Below are 19,783 nucleotides of genomic sequence, written 5' to 3'. Positions count from 1 at the left end.
TTGCTGCTTTAGATTCTGTTAAACTTTGCCGAATTTACAAGATTATGCAATTGCTGTAGTGCAGTGGAGCAGCTGAATTACAACTTTGAATGAAATTTTGTGTTCACCCCTGCCACGACCGAAGGCTAAACGCAAACCGGTGTACTGCATTTATGAACAACATCCTTAATATTTGGAGCATCCTGTCTGCAGCTTTCAGACCTGAAAAGGAGGGACATGAAACACAGTCTGCATAATTTATAGAATCATAGAATGCTTTGGGATGGAAGGGACCTCTAAAGGCCACCCAGTCCATCCCCCTGCCATGGGCAGGGACATCTACAACCGGATCAGGTTGCTCAGAGCCCCGTCCAGCCTGGCCTTGAATGTTTCCAGGGATGGGGCATCTCCCACCTCTCTGGGCAACCTGGGCCAGGGTTTCACCACCCCCATCATGAAAAATTTCTTCCTTATGTCTAGTCTAAATCTCCCCTCCTTTCGTTTAAAACAATCACCCCTTGTCCTATCACTACGTGCCCTAATAAAAAGTCTGTCCCCATCTTTCTTATAAGCCCCCTTTAAATACTGCAAGGCCGCAATCAGCTCTGCCCGCAGCCCCCTCCTCCCCAGGCTGAACCCCCCCAGCTCTCAGCCTGGCCTCACAGCAGAGCTGGGCCACCCTCGGACCATCGCTGGGGCCTCCCCTGGCCCCGCTCCCACAGCTCCATGTCCTTCCCGTGCTGAGGACCCCCGAGCTGGACGCGGGGCTCCAGGGGGGTCTCCCCAGAGGGGGCAGAGGGGCAGAATCCCCTCCCTCGCCCCGCTGCCCACGCTGCGGGGGATGCAGCCCAGGAGACGCTTGGCTTTCTGGGCTGCCAGCGCACATTGCCGGCCCGTGGCCAGCTTTCCATCCCCCAGCACCCCCAAGTCCTTCTCCTCAGGGCTGCTCTCCATCCCTCCATCCCCCAGCCTGTGCTGATACCGGGGATTGCCCCCACCCAGGTGCAGGACCTTGCACTTGGCCTTGATGAACCCCATGAGGTTCACACGGGCCCACCTCTCCAGCCTGTCCAGGTCCCTCTGGATGCCATCCCGTCCCTCAGGCGTGTCAACTGCACCACTCAGCTTGGTGTCATCTGCAAACTTGCTGAGGGTGCACTCGATCCCGCTGTCTGTGTCATTGATGAAGATACTGAACAGCTCTGGCCCCAGAACGGACCCCTGAGGGACACCACTTGTCACTGATACCTTCTAGGACATATATTGAATACTTTGCAAAATTTAATAACATCTGTATGCGTTATTAAATAAAACTGTGCATGAGTTGTACCTTAAAAGGCAAATTTCACCAGGAGGTGAGACCCTTTTAAAGAAAGTAATTGAGCAGGCTTATATTTGTAGCAAGCACTGTAATAGCACATGGGATGTAGTGATTCGGTGCTGGGAAGCGCGGAGCCCGATCCGTGTCCCTCTTCAGCTTCCTTCCGATCTCCTGTTTGTTATTGCTGTTGCGGCAGCAACAATGACAGCGACAGATCAGGTACCAACTGTTCCCAACATCGCTGCTTCTGCTCAGAGCGGATCTAGATCACACTGTGGTAAAATTACCCACGGCTTGCCAATTCTAGCAAATTTGTAGCTTTGGGAACGAAACTATTAACTATTTTTATGAGTGAGCTCAGCTTACACACAGCCTCCATCTGTGCAGGAGTATGGGACACAAAGGAACTGTGTCTGCTGCTCTGCTTTATGGTGGGAAGACTTATTACTAGTGAACAATATTTTTGGACCTACTTGGGTAAATATTCTGCTGGCAAACATTACATGGAATGCAAGCTTTTTCCAGTCTGTCTTGCTTTCTTGAAATCACTGGTGTTGCATAAAAATACGATCTTTTAACGGTTCCAGGAGAGCGTACAATTGATATTATAGCACTTTTCAGTGTCTGAAACAGATGTTTAACAACCATTTTGCAATCTGATCCTCATACCAAATGAACCTAATGTTTTCTATTGTATATCATAAGACCGATTTTTTTATTATTTTTTAATTTTTTTTAAAGCCTCTTAGAGAAATGAGCTTGGCTTATGAAACGTTACATGCTACAACAGTTGAATATTGAAGTCTTTCAGCTTAATGGTGGTGTATTTTAGCAAATTGTACGGTAAAAAGGCTGAGGAATTATAGTGCTAGAAGAAATTATAGTCCTTATTACAGCTCGGTGTAAAAGTTAAAGCAGGTTGGTTGGTTGGGGCACAGAAATATTTTAATAGAATGTTTCCGTAAAATCACAGTATGTGTTGCCTGTCTTTTTGGCAAAGAGAAGACGACCGGCTGTCTCATCGTGGGCACGTACACTTCATAGATTCTTTGAACCGGTGTTGTTGTGCTTTTTTGAACTCGCGATACTGTCTTGCTCTTTCAGTTATTCTCTGGCTTTCAGGAATCTGACTGAAGTTGATTCAGCTGCTCAGCTGTATTCTTACGCAGCCCCAAAGTGTTATGTCACTTTTTTTTTTTAATGAAAACTTTAGGTTTCACGTTGACTTACAAATACATAGATCAAAGTCATACCTTTTAATTTTTTTCTGTTCGCAAATTGAAGATGGTAGCGCAACAGCCTGGCTGAATTTCAGGTTTCTCGCGTACACACTGACTTCTATAATCGTGTCCTACCACCAGCTAGAGGGAGCGGACACTCAAGCTTCTATGGACGCCCCTTTTAGTTCACGTTAGAGACTCAGACGTTCTTGATAGAAAATCCCGCTGGGGACTCCTTCTCTGCTTCTCCCAGGCCGAATCGTGCAGAGAACTTCCTTTCACGCACACTTCCATGAATTTTGCATCTGCTTACATGAGAAAATGTTTTCTGCATTTGGCTAGGAAGAGTTTATAACTAGTCAGTGCTTATCTACACCTACCACAGGAGACCTGTTGGTTTGAATGTTTAAAGTATTGGTTAAAGTGTTGAGCTCCTGTGTACTACATACTAATAAGGAACGCGTTAGATGCTTCGTTTTGCATTTCTTTTGAAGACCTCTACCTCAGCAGGATTGGCGTGTTTCGTTTGCTGATTTCTGAAGCAGCGTGTGCTCAAGGCAGGGAGAAGAAAAGCAGATCTCGAAAGCCTCACTGATCATGTTTAAAAAGAGCTGAATTCTTCTCATCTCTCCTGTCTCTGGATGTTTTGCATCACAAGAAATGAGAAGTGGAGGAACTATCGAAGATACTTGCTGAATACTAAAACGCTTACCTTTCTAGTTCCTGTCTCATTTTAGGAGTTGTATTCCTTGCCTTAAGATGCTATTTTAATTCATTTTCAAGAGCATAGTGATTTTGCACGGTGTATGACAGAATTCTTCCTCATCCAGCCGATCTCGTGGTGCTCAGATGGATGAAGATGTCTTTTAATCTATCAGTTTGGAGAACTGCCATTAGGAGACAAAACCAATTACTTTTACACGCAGCCAGAAGTTTCAATTTAGATATAATGACACAGAGTCATCAAAGTTCATGGTCTTTTTAGCTGTAAAACAACGTAAAATCTATTTTTATTCTTTGTCAGTATTACTTTAGGAACCATGTTTGTTCATGTTATTTAAGAAAAAATACTACACTAGATTCTTTCAGACAAGAGTTCTCCAGGAGGTTATTTGGATAAAAACGTGTAGTGCAGAAGGCTAGTCAGGAGACTTTTAAAATTTACTTAGATTCTTTATAAATTAATTGCAAATGAAATTTTTACGTATAGGTGCCTCTACTTGCAAAAAGTAACGCACATATGAAGTAAACGTTTAAAATTAATGTGCTGCTCAGGCGTTTGCATACAGGTGACTTCACTTGTGTACACGACTTGTGTACATGGCGCATCCTGTTGCGACTCAAGTGTGATGCGCTATGTGTTCATACCGCTGCTCGCTGTGACTTCAGAAGTCTGATTCGGGTTGACTGAGACTCTTCAGCTCGGAAACCCAGAAGAGGTTAGTGTTGGTTCTTGCATGATGTCATTTCAACCGTAGTGACGCTTCACTGGATCGTGAAAGTTGGAGGTCTGCTGGCAAACGGCTAGTTCGTACCTTGTCCCCACGCAGGATTGTTTTTCGGCGCGTGTGGTCTAAAATACTGTTCTTCAAAATAATTTTAAAATCTGTAGAGATGTGGCTTGCTTTTAAAGCCCTCGCAGAGCCCAATAAATGCCACCAACTTTCTTTGATATCTTCATTTGTTTAAATTATCCCTGGTTTTCCTAGAAAAAGTCTAGTAGGGATCCGATGGTGATGGCAGTTCGGTTACCCGCCTCCATCTGTTGCAGTACCTGGCTGTTCTTCCCGACACACTGCCTTTTTGAAAGCTCAGTTCAGTACCCTGAAGATCAGCACCTGGTGCTGCTTGCAAGGTGCTTGGGTATCCGAGACCTCTCCAGTTGGGACTGACGGATACGACGAGACCTATGGGAGACTTGTGTCCTTCAGGAGCCAGAGTTGTGCCCGGGGCAATTCCGATGATAGAGGCTGCTAGTGTTGAGGCAAGCTAAGTCCAAACTGAGTTTTACTTACTTGGATTTAATCCTGTGACGTACTGCGGGCAAGGAGGGCAGCCTACTCCTTACGAGAGTCTTTCCTGTATTTGAGTGCTGTTCTCTCTCCTATCGTCGGTCTAGTGTTCTCTAGACCAATCTATCCTGTTTTTGCAAGCCTTTCTCAACAGGGCACGTCTGCTGCCCTGCAGTTCTCCTGCTGGCTAGCTCTGAACTCTTCAGCTGGATCGCATCTTTCTCGAAGTACGTGTGGTGCCCAGATGGCCCCAAGTGCTCCAGCTGGGTCTGAAGAGGGCTGACTACCGTGGCAGCCTTCCTTCGGTTGTCCTGTAGGCTGTTCTCATGTCCGTCTGTCATCACAGTTGTTTCTGCAGCAGCTTGACTCTGTTGATCTTTGTTCATTCTCCTCTGGCAAAGAATTGCTACGTCGGCAGTTATTTGTTCCCTGGTGTTTCTAGAGTTGATTGTTCCTGCCCGGGTCTAAAACCTGGCACTTGTCCGGTTTGGGTTGCATCCTGTCTTTACGTAATTTTTCCAGTTCAGTGTGATTCTGAATTCCCATTTTATCTTTCAGCGCCTCCGAGGTTGGTGGTAGTTACAGATCTGACAGCATAATCTTGATCACAACGTTATTATTTTTCACTTGTTTTTTATTTGCTTTTTACACCCCAATTCAATTATTTCTGTGGTGCCCGCAGTCTTCAAGTACTGTTGTTTGTCCTTGTGCATGCAGGAAAATGTAATCATATGAGATTTAGCACATAATTCCAACTAAAATAACTGTTTTCAGTTGGAACATCCTCTTGGGATGCTTCTGCCAAGCGATAGTAAGAGCTTCAAACGGTGCTAATTACAGCATTATTTTAGATATCTGCACTCCTTCTGTAAGCTTATTTTCGTTTTTTCTCTCCTAAAGAAAAGAGCGATTGGTGTATGTGGGTATCAGTATTGAGAACATCATTCCACCTCAGGTAAGTTACTGTGTCTATGTTGTACTATTGTTTTATTTTCCAAACTGCTCAGGGAGGACGTTTCTCAGTGGTGTGTTAGAAGCGCTAGTAGCATCTTGGATAGAAAAATCCATCTGTCTGCAGGTCAGAAATCATTCTAGACGCTTCATTTCAGGCTGAGATTGGATTTAGCAGAGAAACCAAGGGAGCTTTGCCGTGTTTATTAGAGCCAGCTGGTGCCACGCAGAGTCCTCTGCCAGTGAAGGATCGCAGAATCACCTCCCCACCCGTTACAGTGGGGTCTTGAGTAGCGCGCTCTACCGTTGTGTAGTTTATAAAGGTGGGATTCAGTTTATTTAACGCTGGCGTCTGCTGCAGAGTTATCCAGGTCTGAGCTAATTGTCATAGCTTTCCTCTGGAACTGATGGAAACAAACGTTTCTGGCTTACGATTCAGCGGGAATACGTGGTATCTGTTAGAAGCATAATGTTTGCCTCCGACACATGTGTATCAAAGTCACATGGGGTAAAAACTATAAACATTTAGTGTTTTATTAACAGATGCTTTTATATGGTTTCCCTTTACAGAAGAGGAAAAATGTGTTTATTCATGTGGAGTACAGCCTCTTCTCACTTCTTAAATATGTTTTAAAGTGATTCTCTTGAAGTCTTAGCCAACTGCCTTCGTCTGAAATTACATAATCTGTTCCTTGCATGGGAGTTGAAAATGAATCTTTTGTTTGTTTTAAACACAGACTTCCCACTCTAACTGACTGTAAGAAAGCCAAGTTTCTCCCTCTGGATAACAGGAAAACGATAACAGATTTTACAAACTTGCAAAAGAGTCTATGATTGGATGCAAATATTTGGAAAATTCAGCCTGGGGGCAGACTTTTTTTTTTTTTTTTTAAATTAATAACGTGGAAACAATGTAATAAAATTAACCTGCGTGGAACTTTATTGAAACTGCACCATGTAAAGCTGTCCCTGTGCTCAGTACGTAGAGATGCAGCTGAACAAATTGTTGCTAGCTGCATTTACTAGTCCTGGGAGCATCACCTGCGGCACGATCTCCGTGCTTATAAACACAAGGATGCAATGGCCTGAACCCTTAAACTCTGTATTTGTGAAATTACGTAGCCGGTAAGGGCAATATGTGCAAGTGTTCACGTGAACTCGGCTGTAACAAGTCATTTTATTAGAAGCCGAAATGTGTTTTGTTGGGTGTATGAGCTTTCTAGATCTTGTAAATATCTGTATCGTAGGAGTTCAGTCATAATGGGCGTGGAGGGAGGGGGGAGATAAAGCTTTTTGACACTTCTCTCTTATGTGAACAGGAGCCAGAAATACCTGAAGGTCAGGAAGAAAAGAAGAAAGATTCCAAAAAGCCAAAATCAAAGCTGCTTGAAAGGAGGTCTACCAGAACCCGAAAGTGCATAAGCTACAGGTCAGCAGTTTGTTTAAATAGCTTGTAAAACAAAGAAAAGTCATGCTGTTGTTTTCTTTCTCAAGCAACCCACCACTTGTCGTGCACGCTTTTACATTTAAAAGACAGGCCAAAGTAAAGTGTCTTTGTTCTGTCCTCTCAATGCTGGTTAGGCTTGATGGTTGCAAAAGCATATGAGGTGGTATAGTGAAGGGATGATGCGTAGAAAAAATAAAATGCGTACGGTACTTTGTTCAGGAATACTGGAGAAGGTTTTGGTGTTACTGCAGTTTCTGGAGTAAGTTAAAGCAGGGGAATCATACCTTTCCTTTCTGTGGAAAGGGAGACTTATGCTTGTGTCTACAGATTTTAAATTTCTCTCTCCTTTTTTCCCCCCTTACAGCTTCTATACATGACAGGGGCATGAAACTTAAAATGCAATTATGAGACAGTACGTCTAAAAATGGTCTGTAACTCTAGAGAAATTGTGATAAAAATGCAATTAGTAAACTAAAATTCCAAGATATTTAGACTCCGTGCATTCTGAAAGTAGTCACTAAAGTTTCCAAAATTCAGCATCATCTTAATATTATCTTTTGTTCTCGATGTATTACCAGGGTGTTTTATAAACTCTTTTCTAAACAATACCTTGCGGTGCACCGTATCCTCTTCAGCCCACTGAGCAAGCAGGCTGCCTTTGGGGATTAGAGAAGAATGTGGTTGCCTGAGAGCTTGTGGTTTTTTGTCCCAGCTGCATTAGGAATATATATATAAAAAAAAGAGTATTACCTTTGCTGTACTTGCTCTAGGTAAACCTTTATCATCAAAAATTAGAACATTGCAACTTTCAAAGCCTTCCAACAATAACCATGATTAAACTCATAGTCAGTCTGGTGTTGCTGCTGAGGAGAGGCATGGCGTTTGTATACGCCGAGTTTTCCAGCCTGTTTGGAAAACTCAGTCTGACCTTGCTTAGCTGTTGATTTTTGGTAACTTTTTAAACGAACAGCAGAAGCCACAGTAACAAAAATGCCATTGCTGCTTTGGGAAATTAAGTATTTCTGTAAGGAACATTATGCCACAGGTAAGATGACATAGATTTGCTATTATGTTCATGACAGGTCAGGCAGCATCTGACCGGGAGAAAAAAAATATCTTGCCTGGAGGGTTTCTGGCATGACTTCAGCAGGACACGTGTTGCGCCAAGACAATAATTTTTATTGGAAATAATGTTTCGTATAATGTTGCTCTGGAAAAATCAATCTTCCAATACAAAATGACAGAGTCTTTCTTATGGACTATATCATACACACAACTTCGAGCTGGTGAAAATATTACACGCGTCAGTGTGTCACTTCAAATTTCGATGTCCGCAGTGTAGTCGTACTCGTGTCAGTGAGAATTGTGTACGCTTTCCTTCAGCGGGGGGAAAATAAATGCTAAACGTCTTATTCCGCTTACAGCCAAATCTGTATCGTGTAGCATTCTGGTTCTCTAAAGATCTGTAATCCCTTCGCGTCACCCGAGTCATCTGTGGAGTCCTCTGGCGAGGAGGCTGGCAGAAATCTGCGTTGGGCATAAAGCGGCGGCGGCAGCAATTATGTTCCATTGCACCTACTGGACGAGGAGCTGTCGGCTCGTGTTTGAGCGCGGGTTATTTGTTAGCAGTGATTTGAAAGCGCTAAGTGATTTCTCACACTGTGAAGAGGGTTTTTTGGTTTGGTTTTTTTTTTTTTTTTTTTAGCAGTGTGGAGGGAAAATAGTGTTTGAGTAATGTGGAACTAATCTCGTTGATGGAATAATTTCAGAGTTACTTCCTTGCTGGGTAAAGCTGCCTTGAACGTGACATGCAGTTGTTCTTAGGGAATATAAAGAGACCAGAAATCCATCACCTTATTTTTAAAGGAGAAAGTGTTTTATACTTTACTATTGAAATACAGAGTAATATTAGATTTATTCCTTTCTTCTTCTGCTGGAGGTTACTATGGAGGAGCAAGATAAATATAACTGTAATCTTTCTTTCATGACTGAGAAACTGAATCTTTAATGAAAGTGTTGTCCAATTGTTAGTTGTTTGTATCAAAAAAAAACCAAAAACAACAAACAAAAAAAAAACAAAAAACCCCAAAATTAATTTTTTTAAAAAGGAGAAGAAAAACTTGCATCTAAATAAAATGTCTTTCCTATATAGTTAATAAAATTTATACTTTTGCATGTTATATCTCAAGGCATCTATTTGGTGATACAGGTAACAATCCTTTTTTAATCATAGAATGCTTTGGGATGGAAGGGACCTTTACAGGTCATCTAGTCCATCCCCCCTGCATCGGCAGGGACAATTTTACAGGATTTGAATTCATAACTGAAGAAACCAAGTGGAGTCATCTGTGTAAAAGGACCGGATCCTTTTTCCTCCATTTGCTCTTCCCTTTAAATGAGTTACTCAGCCGCAGAGATTTATGCAGTTCTATAAAAGCTGCTGCAGGACAAACGTACTCAAATATTTTGCTTTTGTTCGTCCTATTTATGTATGTACCATTACATTCTAGCTCATTCATGTATAATTACAAAGAACTGTGTACAGTATGTTTTATCTCTTCAGCTTAGGATGTTGCAGATCCATAAAGTGTAATTACCGTGAGCTTTCAGAGGAGAAAGAAGCTATCTGAAATAAGTTTTGGAGGAAAATTTTAGACAGGATGAATAATTTTACTGTAATAGGTGCTTTTCAGAAAGTCTGTTCTGCAGATTGGTAGTGTGTATGTCATCTAATGAAAGGTGTGGGGGGAAAAATGACTAACGCTTTGTGTGAAAAATGCCACTGATAGCATCTTGAAGAACTTTGAAATTATACATTGTTAAATTCAGTGGTATGTCATGTAAAATGAAAGTGGTTTTCTGTTCACATAAATCAACAGTAAGACAGCCAGGCAATGATAAATAATCTGCTAGCAAGTAGAAATAAGAAACACACCTTTTAAAAAATGTCTATTTTATTTTTAATATATATATATATATATCTAATTTTATTATCAATCCAGCCCATTATATTTTATTATATATCCAGCCCATTGTCTGTGCAGTGTCATTTCTTAGAGCACTTTTAGATACTGAGGTATGTTTTCATAATATAATTTAATTAGGGTTCGATTCAAAGTGGTAAATGAAAGCTGTTACTTTTAGGTTTGATGAATTTGATGAGGCAATTGATGAGGCAATTGAAGATGATATCAAGGAGGCTGATGGAGGAGGTATGTTTCTGATGTTATTTGTTTTTCATTGCTATGGTGATAAGAAGATTGAGACCAAATTTATTTTGATATGAGAAGCAACAAATATAATCCTCTCCCTTAAACTTTGTAGTTTACGGTTTTTACTGCTTTATATTTGGAATCAAATTAAATCATTTCCCTTGGGAGTGGCCATTCCAGGCTGCCAAAAGATGCCAAAAAGCATTTGGTCTTGACAGTTAAAGTCAGCTTGAACATGTTTTGATATATGAATGCAATAAATAAGCATGACAAGAAAACTCTTAATTTGCTAAGTTTTGGGTTTGAGATTGGAATGGCAGCTAGCGCTATTGACCTTTGTCCCCTGTAAAACTGGGCTCATAAACTGGTCCGCGGTACGAGCCCCTAAAGGCTGGCTCTACAAAGTCGTCTTAAAAATATTAATCCAGATCTATAAGCGCTTCTCAGTTGAACGTGAATAAAGTAAAATTTTGTTCTTTGTTGCCTGCTAAAGCAACATAGGGGACCAAAAGAGAGAACTTCAACAGTATCTGAGAGATGTAGATGGATTTGTGCCTCTGCATCACCTTAATTTGCCTGGAGAAAACCGCCATGAAACGTTATCCCTCAGTTGTTTGGCTTCTGGCACCTCCATAAAGACCCCAGTTTTCAGAAGCTCGGCGGATGCATACAGACAATCTGAAAATGGGGTGTCTGTGGGTTGTGAACACAAGACCCATCTAATAACCATAACCAAGTCTCAACCACCTTTTCAGAAACTCCACTCCCTGGCCAAACAGCAACTTAAACTCTTCACCTCCCACGAAGGATATTCAGCATTACGAAGGAAACGTGTTTTCTGATATCTGCCCTACGCAAAAGGCACCAGCATTGGTGATGGTGTGGGTTGGGGTTGAGTAGCAGAACGCTGACACTGATCCGCTGTCTTCCACGAGGACTTTGGTATTTCCAAGTGACCACAGCTGGAGCTCTGTGTGTTGGGAACAAGACTCCAGACAGAGCCTTGCATGACAAAAAAAATATTCTGATTTACAGAAAATAAACTGAAGTTAGAGGCATGGAAGAAATATATTTATGAAGTTAAACAAAAGATAAACTTGCTCTTTTTTCTCCTTTCTATCACTGAATTCAGGCATTGGCAGAGGCAAAGACATGTCTAATATCACAGGTCACCGTGGAAAAGACATTTCCACAATCCTAGAGGAAGAAAGGAAAGAAAACAAGCGACCACAAAGGGCTGCTGCAGCACGACGCAAGAAACGACGGCGACTAAATGACTTGGACAGTGACAGTAACCTGGATGAAGAAGAGAGTGAGGATGAATTCAAGATCAGTGATGGGTAGGTCTGCAATTTAACTTCACTCTCTACCACTACCTGAAAGGAGGCTGTAGCGAGGTGGGGGTCGGTCCCTTCTCCCAAGTAACAAGCGATGGGACGAGAGGGAACGGCCTCAAGCTGCGCCAGGGCAGGTTTGGGTTGGATATTAGGAAAAATTTCTTCACCGAAAGGGCTGTCAGGCCCTGGCCCAGGCTGCCCAGGGCAGGGGCTGAGTCCCCATCCCTGGAGGGATTTAAAAGACGGGTAGACATGGTGCTTAGGGACATGGTTTAGTGGTGGCCTTGGCAGTGCTGGGTTAACGGTTGGACTCAATCTGAAGGGTATCTTCCAACCTAAACGACTCTCTGATTCTATGATTAACTTCCACCACAAGTCACAGATGGCTACAGGCTTCTGTGACTCTGCAGTGCCCCTGAAACGATCACTAGGAGCACGTGCTGGAACAGCACTGCACAGTGCCGGCAAAAGTCCTCCTGGCCTAGGGGAACATCATTGTACTGGAAAAACTGCGCTCCCAATCCATGCGCTGAAATTGTCCAACCTGTATTTTAAGCAGAACACGGTCTGGGAATGTTACTGGTATGTTTGAGGCCGCGCTGGGGGGTTCTGTACGTGGTTATGGTACTGAAGGAGGCAGATGGGCTCAGTTCTCTGACTGATGTGACTGCCTAGCAGAAATCCTTAACAAAGAGGCTGGTTGTTTCCTTTTGAAAATACGTCCTTTTTTGTGGGATTTTTATTGGGCTTGATTGTCATTTAGAAGTTGGAAGAGTAAAATTTCCCCATTTAGAGCATGTAGAACTTGACATGCAGGTTCTGAAATCAATTCTTGATTTCTGTTCTTTAGGAGATAGAGTTTGAAAACAGCCAAAGAAGTGGTTTATGCTGTAAAAGACAAATACGTGTCATGTGAAGCTTTAAACGCTAAATGAGTATTGCTCTGGCTAACTGAAACTCTCTTTCCATGGAATTTCTCATTGTTCAGTCTGGGGAATTCGTAAGGTTACAAAAATTAATAATTATTTTAGACGTCCTTTATGCCTCAACGAAGAAACATAATGGAGCGTGAGGTCTGGGGTCTTTACCATCAACATTTAAAGCTTTACACCAGTCGCTGAGTCAATTTACAAAGTTTATGGATAATTTGTACAACATAGATGCAAATTTGGAGCTTTGTTTTTCACCTGTGACCATGCTGAGGCCATTTCAGTGGCCCCCTGAGTCGTTGAGCTAAATGTGCCGGAAATTTCCAGTCAATGAGTGTAGCTTGCAGGAATCTCACAGAATTAATAGTGCATTGATCTGTTAAAGTGTGCTCATGCATTTTCAGCTCCATCCTCTGCTGAATGCCTTCTGGGTGTTAGACTGGAATTTACATTCAGCTGGTGGTCACATGCACGTGACTGCGCACCTTCAGCGCTCGACGGTTTTTAAAAAAAGCATTTGTTCACTTTTGAAACGACATGTTACAAGCGGATAAGTTAGCGAGATGCATGTTTTGCATGCGAGCAACAATTTTGTGTTAAGACACGATATTCTAATTCTCAGAAATCGCGTAGGGCAGTTCATGAAGGGGAGGTCATCTCTGCCAGAAGACGGTGGGTGGTGTTTTCCCCGCTGCAGGTGATGCTCATCCATAGGTACTGCTACGCAAATGTCGCATCGCAGCGTACTATATGAACACTCTAGAATCTATCTAAATCTATCTAGAATCTAGATAGAATCTAGAATCTATTTATCTAAATGTCACCTGCAGTCGCAGTTTGACAGGGCGTTTATATTCACCTGCTGTGTAATGCACTGTAAAGCTACATCCAAGTATACAACTGAAACCTGATGTCAGTGATGGCAGTTTGCTCTCTCTGGATCTTTGCTCCGCGTGATTACTGTAAGATCCGTGCATTTTTCTGTGTAAGACAATACTTATTTTGCATACATCGTACTGTTTTGATCCTTTGTTTCAGATATCTCTCTCTGTTGTCTGTGGCTTCTCTTTGAACAGATCTCAGGACGAGTTTGTGATATCAGAGGAAAATCTGGATGAAAGCGAAGATGACCCACCGTCAAACGAAGACAGCGATTCAGAGTTCTGTGCCCGCATCTCCAGGCGACACCTCTCCAGGCCCATGAGGCAAAGCAGGCGGTTACGAAGGAAAACAGTCAAGAAAAAATATTCTGAAGATGACGAAGATGAAGATTCTGAAGACAATTCAAGCAGAGAATCTGGTGAGTATAAGAGTCTTAAATATACTAAATAGTCTGTACAGGAGAGAGGAAGAGTGGAAGTCTCAGTTTCCTGTCACGACTGGCACTAACTTGTGTGGTTGCTTCGGTCGGTTCAGGTGTCCTCTTCGCTCCCTGCCTGTAAAGCAGTTTGCTGCTTGTTCTGCTGTGAATTTTCTGCAGGAAACTAGCACTGAGTACTAGCTTCTTGGCATTTTAAGTAAATATGTATTTAAATGAATGCTCGTGTTATGATTCAAAAGGGAACTTTGGTGGACAGTTTCGGCTATTCTGCATCTTCCTGTTTGGCACACGATTGCAGGGAAGGAAAAGGATGGAGGCAAAAACGTACTTTATAGTCACTTGAAGACCTTCCGAAAACCTTTGAAAAAGCTTCTGAAAGAAACATTTTCCCTCACTTTGTATGGAAGAAAATTCCTTCAGCTGTATGGCATTCTGTGTTCTCTGGTGGGCTTGAAAGCAAACTACACCACCTTAAATCTGTCTCTTTTACGATTATCCTTTAGTAACTGAAGACTCTTGCATCGCAGGAGAAGCTAATAATTCACTTTATTCTACTTGGCCTTCAACCAGTTCGTTTTCTGTTTGCGCAGCTTGAAGGGTGAGAACAGTGCCTATGCACCACTCGCACCTTTTCGTGATTTGCACCTTGCCCTGAAGACTGTCCTCCTTGTTTCTGCTTCATTTGAGACCCAGTCCTAGGAAGTGCCGGATAGATAGGCACTTATTTTTACTATTTTTATTGTGCATTTAAGGTACTTAGTACACTGGAGTGTTAACTTATTGCAGTGTGTGTTACCCTTCCAGTATTTTATCTGTCTCTCTAGTATATAGATGATGAACATGTTGGAGTAAGTTTGTGCATGGACAGGTGAAGACAGCTATATGCACTTAAAATAGTTGCTGTCTCCTTGTCCTGAGCGCATCATTGCACTGATCGTAAGCTGTTACCGATGAAGATACTGGCAGAAGTCGAAAGAGATTGCTCATCTATTCTGTAGCGCACAGGAGGAACTCTTTGTTTCCTGGTGGACACACATCTGTGATAAAATCAGCCGATTCCAGTTTCATTCCTTAGTGTAGTCCGAACTCGGTGTTTCTCTGTTTTACCCCTGTTATTGTCCCTCAGGATCCTGCCGTTGTGAGCTAAGGAGATAAGGCACCCTGCCAGTGCCTTTGTTTTCCGTCTCCAGAGATGGAGTTTCGTTCTGAAGGTGGTGGTTCTTGTTGACTTGCTCTGATTCTTTCTCTAATATTTTAGGAAGTAAAGAGGAGGCCACTTTGATCTGTGACTCATGTCACTTGCTAACTTAGGAATAGTACGGGACATGTGTAGAAATATATCTTGGGATAATTGTTCCGGCACAGCTCAGTGAAAAAGCAGCTAAAGTTGATTCAAGGCTATTTTCAGCTGATGTAAATAAATTTAATTCTTAAAGACACTAGGTGCAGTAGACTGGTGCAGGAAGAACTGTGAATGATGGTAAGTTTCTTCTATACGGTTTCTGTTTTAAGCAAACTCACGATCAAGTGAGACTGATTTTTGTTGTTAATTTAAATTCTATAACTCGGATCTTACCTGGAGTTTCATCAGTGGTTTTTCCTTAACCTGTTCTTAAAAGTGTTTGAGTAGAGTACAATTTATTTAAATTTTAAAAACAGAAAGGACTTTCCAGTGTCAGCGGTAATGTCCATCAACAACTCTGATTCAGTAAGGTTGTTTCAACTGTCGGGAATTGTAGGGGAGGCATCTTTGGCACCAGTAGAGATGAGGGAACAAAAACACTGGAAGGAAACCTGTTCTGGAGGAGTTTGAGGGAGACAGGAGGAAGGTTTGTAAGAAGCTTTTAAACTCAAACAATTCTACGCTGGCGATGAATGGGGAAACTGATGCGTGAGCCTGGAAGAGGTCAGGGTAAGGAGGCATGATGGCTGAGACTCTGCTGTACTGAAAGAGCGCATGATTTTAGTGGTGCTGGTCTAAAGCTTACCTAAATTGTGCAGTTTTGTGTTGATGGAATAACGCACGTCACTGTTCTCTTCCGTACAGAGAGTGGTGATTACACAGATTACAGTGACGACGATTACCTGGAAACTAGGAGGAGAAGATCAAGACGGAATCAGAAGAGACAAGTTAATTATAAGGAAGATTCAGAAAGTGATGGCTCACAGAAAAGCGTCCGATACGGGAAGGAGTTAAGAAGAGTTCATAAACGCAGGCTCTCCACTTCAGACAGTGAAGGTAAAATAAACAGTCCACTGTTGGCAGGAGCTGGCATGTGTCAGCATTAGCATGAAGAGAAAACTGTACGTAATTCAGAGATTTCGGAGAATCTTCTTCCTAGAGTTCCGTGATGTTTCTCAGAAACTGTTTCCCTCTGAAACAGCCCACTGGTACTTTATGATGCACTGTTACAGTCACTCCTCAGTCGTCACTGTCCCTAATCCCGGCTTCCAGGTTCGAATTTACCATGTCTGGCACGGAGTGCTGGGATTTCAAAACTGGCACTAACGTAACTGTTTCACCACTTTTCTGTGAAGAGGTCACAAAGCTTCGTCCCGCGAGTCTTTACAGATGCTCTTTTGTAAGAGAAAGGTGGTTACTTCTGGTGCCCTGATTGTATTTGTGCTGGTGGTTCAGACTCCTTCAATCCCCTGTTTGAAGGAGCTGTGATAAGTACAGAGGAAGCCTGCTCTCAGTAATGGCAGTCACGAGCGACTGGCGTGCAATTTGATGTAAAATTAGCTTTTACAAAAGCAACCGCTGACTTTGGGTGCTTTGCATTCCGGGCGCCCCGCTTATGAGACCTTAGCTCCGGCTTTCAGAGACGCCGAGTTGCAATGGATGCCAGGCTTCCTCAGAAAATCAGCCGCGCTCGACAGGCCGAGCGCCTCTGATTTGTAGGTGAGTTTTGGAAGTGCTGGCCTGAGTTTACAGAGTGGCAGAGGATCCTCTTAGACGAAGGGAAACAAGTATGTAATGCAAGCATATAGCATCTCGAAAGCTTCATCTTCTACTTCAATACCGTCTGTTCTCAGAAGGACGATGTATAGGCTCTCTGCCAAGAACCTGCTGTATGGTGGCTGAGCTTTTTGCTGCCCGCGCTTGTGACTTTAAACAGTGCCTGACGGACGGTGTCTTTTCTCCGTGAAATCCCGTTTCCTCAGGTATTTTTGGCGCTGGCTTTTTGCACGTTAAATTCAGCACCCTTTAGTACCATTCCAGTACTCTCCCACAGTTCCCACAGTGTGTTATAAAATATGTAACAGCGTTACTGGGAATGTAATTACGTTGAAAATACAGGAACTCTGACAGAGCCTCTAGCAACTCAAACCTACATTAAATAATACCCTTTAAAATGACAATTCACATGCATTTCTAATGGAAGTCCCCAGGAGACGTCAAACGGTGTTTGCCATTCGTTATTTTCAGTCTCTGTCTTCTCTCACCTAAAGCCGTCAAGGGTCAGCGTACAGGCTGTCAGCGTGTAGGCAATATTCCACTTTGCCAGAAAAAGGCCTCCCATTAAAGGGCAGCACGCTTCAGGTGACATTTAGGCAGTGTTGATATGCTTTGGAAGAAGCTGTATACAGTTTGGGGTGGCGGGGCTATAGTACAGTTGCCGTATGTGTATGTGTGTGTGTGTATATCTATATATCTATATTTATCTCTTTTTATGATAGTGCAGCCATTATTTGGGCTTTCAGTTTCTAAGGGTGGAAAGCAGGTGCTGTGAGATTGGGGATACAGCTCTGCCTTATTCCCGGCATGCAGTTACCGCTTTTAGGGGGGGAACACACCTGCCCCCAAAGCCTCTGGTACCTCAGATTGGAAACAGAAGATCCACAGATTTGTTGGTCTTTGCTACTTGAGGAGTTTATTTAAAAAGTAAAAAGAATGCGAGTGTTTTGACGTGGCTGGGGAACGAGAGGGAAATGTGCGTGGTGAGAGAGGGAGATGGCTTTTTCATGAGTGTGAAAGATGAAAAATAAAAAAGTGTAATTGCTTTGGTTGCACTCGGATTTGCTAATGGCTTTAAGTCTGCTGCTTGTTCCAGAGAGCTACACATCGAAGAACTCTGAAGATGATGAATCCACGAAGGAGTCAAAGCGATTGATTCGAAAACGTCGGCGAAGTACAGACGACTACTCTGAGGAGGAAGGAGAGGATGAGGAAGACGAAGGGAGGCCTGTCCGCAAACGGCTGAATCGAATCGAAACAGACGACGAAGATAACTGCGAAAATGCTAACGACGACGCAGAAAACCCCGCTCCTGCAAATAAGCTGCCAGCACCGCAAGCTCCTCCAGACAACACCAAGAAGCACTGCTACCGGATAGAAAGCGATGACGAAGATGACTTTGATAACGTAGGGAAAGTAGAGAGCCCTTTGGACTACAGCCTGGTGGACTTGCCTTCCACCAACGGACAGAGCCCAGGTAAAACCATTGAGAACTTGATTGGCAAGCCAAGCGAGAAGACCCAGGCCCCCAAGGACAGCACGGCCAGCGCCAGCCTGGCGCCCAACGGGACGGGGAGCGGGCAGGAAGCAGTAGGGCCGGAGGAAGATGAAGACGAACTTTTGAGAGTGACTGACCTTGTTGATTACGTCTGTAACAGTGAACAGTTATAAGACTTCCATTTTTGTGCTAATTTATTCCACGGTAGCTCATACCAGCGGGCCAGTTATTAAAAGGTGTTTTATTTTTCCTAGAAAATTCTCCACTACAGTATCACTTTTTAGAAGCAAGAATTTCACCAGTCCTGCAGTCTTTCTGTGAAGTGACCAGTTTTGAACTTTGAAGATGAATTGCTGTAAATTCCCTCTCTTTACCCCCCCTTCTCCTTCCAAGTCCATGGTCCTGGGTAATTTCACTCACAAAAACCTTATAACAACAAGAGATTTGTATATTTTTGACTTTATATTTCCTGAGTGCATACAAATTTGTGGAAATGGGTGGCCTAAGAAAGCATTCCAAATCGGTCAGGGCCCAAACCGGAACCGGGGTGGGTTTGGCTCAAGGGGTGGGAGGGTGGGGTGCAGAAGCACTTGTGCTTTAGCTTTTTCATATGAGATATATATTATATTTAAATGTTCACAACTTAGATTACAACTTAACAGACAGTTAAAAAAAAAAATTAATGTCTGTACTGTCGCATTTTGTGAGTTGTAGGTTAACATACCATAGCTCATTTTAGTAATCACCTTCATGGAAGCAGTTTGATTTTAATACTGGAGGCAACCAGAATTACTAGAGGCCAAGAAGGTACCATAAACAAGGACTCTACTATCCATTATGACTTGCAGACTTTCCTAATAAACATCCTTTAAAGTGTTTGTACAGTAAAGTGTACTGTAATGAAGTTTTTGACAGCCGAAACACGCTAGCCATGAATTGATAAAGCTCTCTCGTGCATAGTTCATCAGACGGTCTTCGATGCACCGTGTCTAGTGGGAGGACGTACCGATGTGAAGTTAGTCTGTAAGCTGGATGGCATCTTGACGGGCTGCAGACTTTTACAGACAAACGAACCCTGCGGTAGCTGCCCGGCCAACCATCTGTTGGAGTATTCCGAGTGAAACACGTTTGTACAAACGGCATTGACCACAGAATGACAGTGCATCAGAGGATTGAGGGATTTTCAAATAAACCGTGACTGGTCCATTCATGTCCTTAATATCTACTTCAAATTGAAGTAAACAAATGGAACAGTTTTCCTTTTGGAGGTTTTCTGTTTGGGGGTTGTGTGTGTTTTTGTTTTCATTTTACCTATCTGCCTGGATGTATTAGCAGGTTTTGAATGTAGTGTTGGCCGTTGGCCATTAGAATTTTCTTAAAATACATTTTAATAATTGTCATGTGACCAACTGATTTCAAGAAGGCAGTATTTCTGAGAGAAAACGCTTGACTCCAAGACATCTCATCAACTTTTGAGTGGGCATGAAGTGATATGTGCTTTTATTCAAGGAAAAAAAAAAAAAGAAGAAGAAAACCCAACGCGGGGCACATAAAGAGCAGAGCTGAAATTTGTTTTGGGTAGCATTCAGTTTTCTCT

The 19,783-nt window shown here is 42.7% G+C and overlaps 1 protein-coding gene across 5 annotated transcripts in view; it reads left to right on the top strand.

Moving 5' to 3' along the window:
- RSF1 (remodeling and spacing factor 1) overlaps window positions 1-18,738 on the top strand; it is a 63,642-nt gene extending 44,904 nt beyond the window's left edge. For 4 of the 5 annotated variants that reach the window (XM_082304387.1, XM_082304386.1, XM_082304388.1 and 1 more), the window contains 7 exons: window positions 5,433-5,487; window positions 6,803-6,912; window positions 10,075-10,142; window positions 11,275-11,482; window positions 13,485-13,708; window positions 15,777-15,968; window positions 17,785-18,738. In XM_082304387.1, the coding sequence (XP_082160513.1) occupies window positions 5,433-5,487; window positions 6,803-6,912; window positions 10,075-10,142; window positions 11,275-11,482; window positions 13,485-13,708; window positions 15,777-15,968; window positions 17,785-18,359 (1,432 nt within the window). In that variant the 3' untranslated portion in view covers window positions 18,360-18,738. Of the gene's footprint in view, window positions 1-5,432; window positions 5,488-6,802; window positions 6,913-10,074; window positions 10,143-11,274; window positions 11,483-13,484; window positions 13,709-15,776; window positions 16,895-17,784 lie in introns of all 5 variants that reach the window. The other variant, XR_014227452.1, reaches the window with a different exon arrangement.
- Window positions 18,739-19,783: the final 1,045 nt, after the last annotated feature.

Source organism: Platalea leucorodia, assembly GCF_965183815.1.
Source record: "Platalea leucorodia genome assembly, chromosome: 2".
Taxonomy (NCBI): Eukaryota; Metazoa; Chordata; class Aves; order Pelecaniformes; family Threskiornithidae; genus Platalea; species Platalea leucorodia.
Note: the sequence above shows the minus strand (reverse complement) of the source record. Positions and strands in the feature narration are given on the sequence as shown.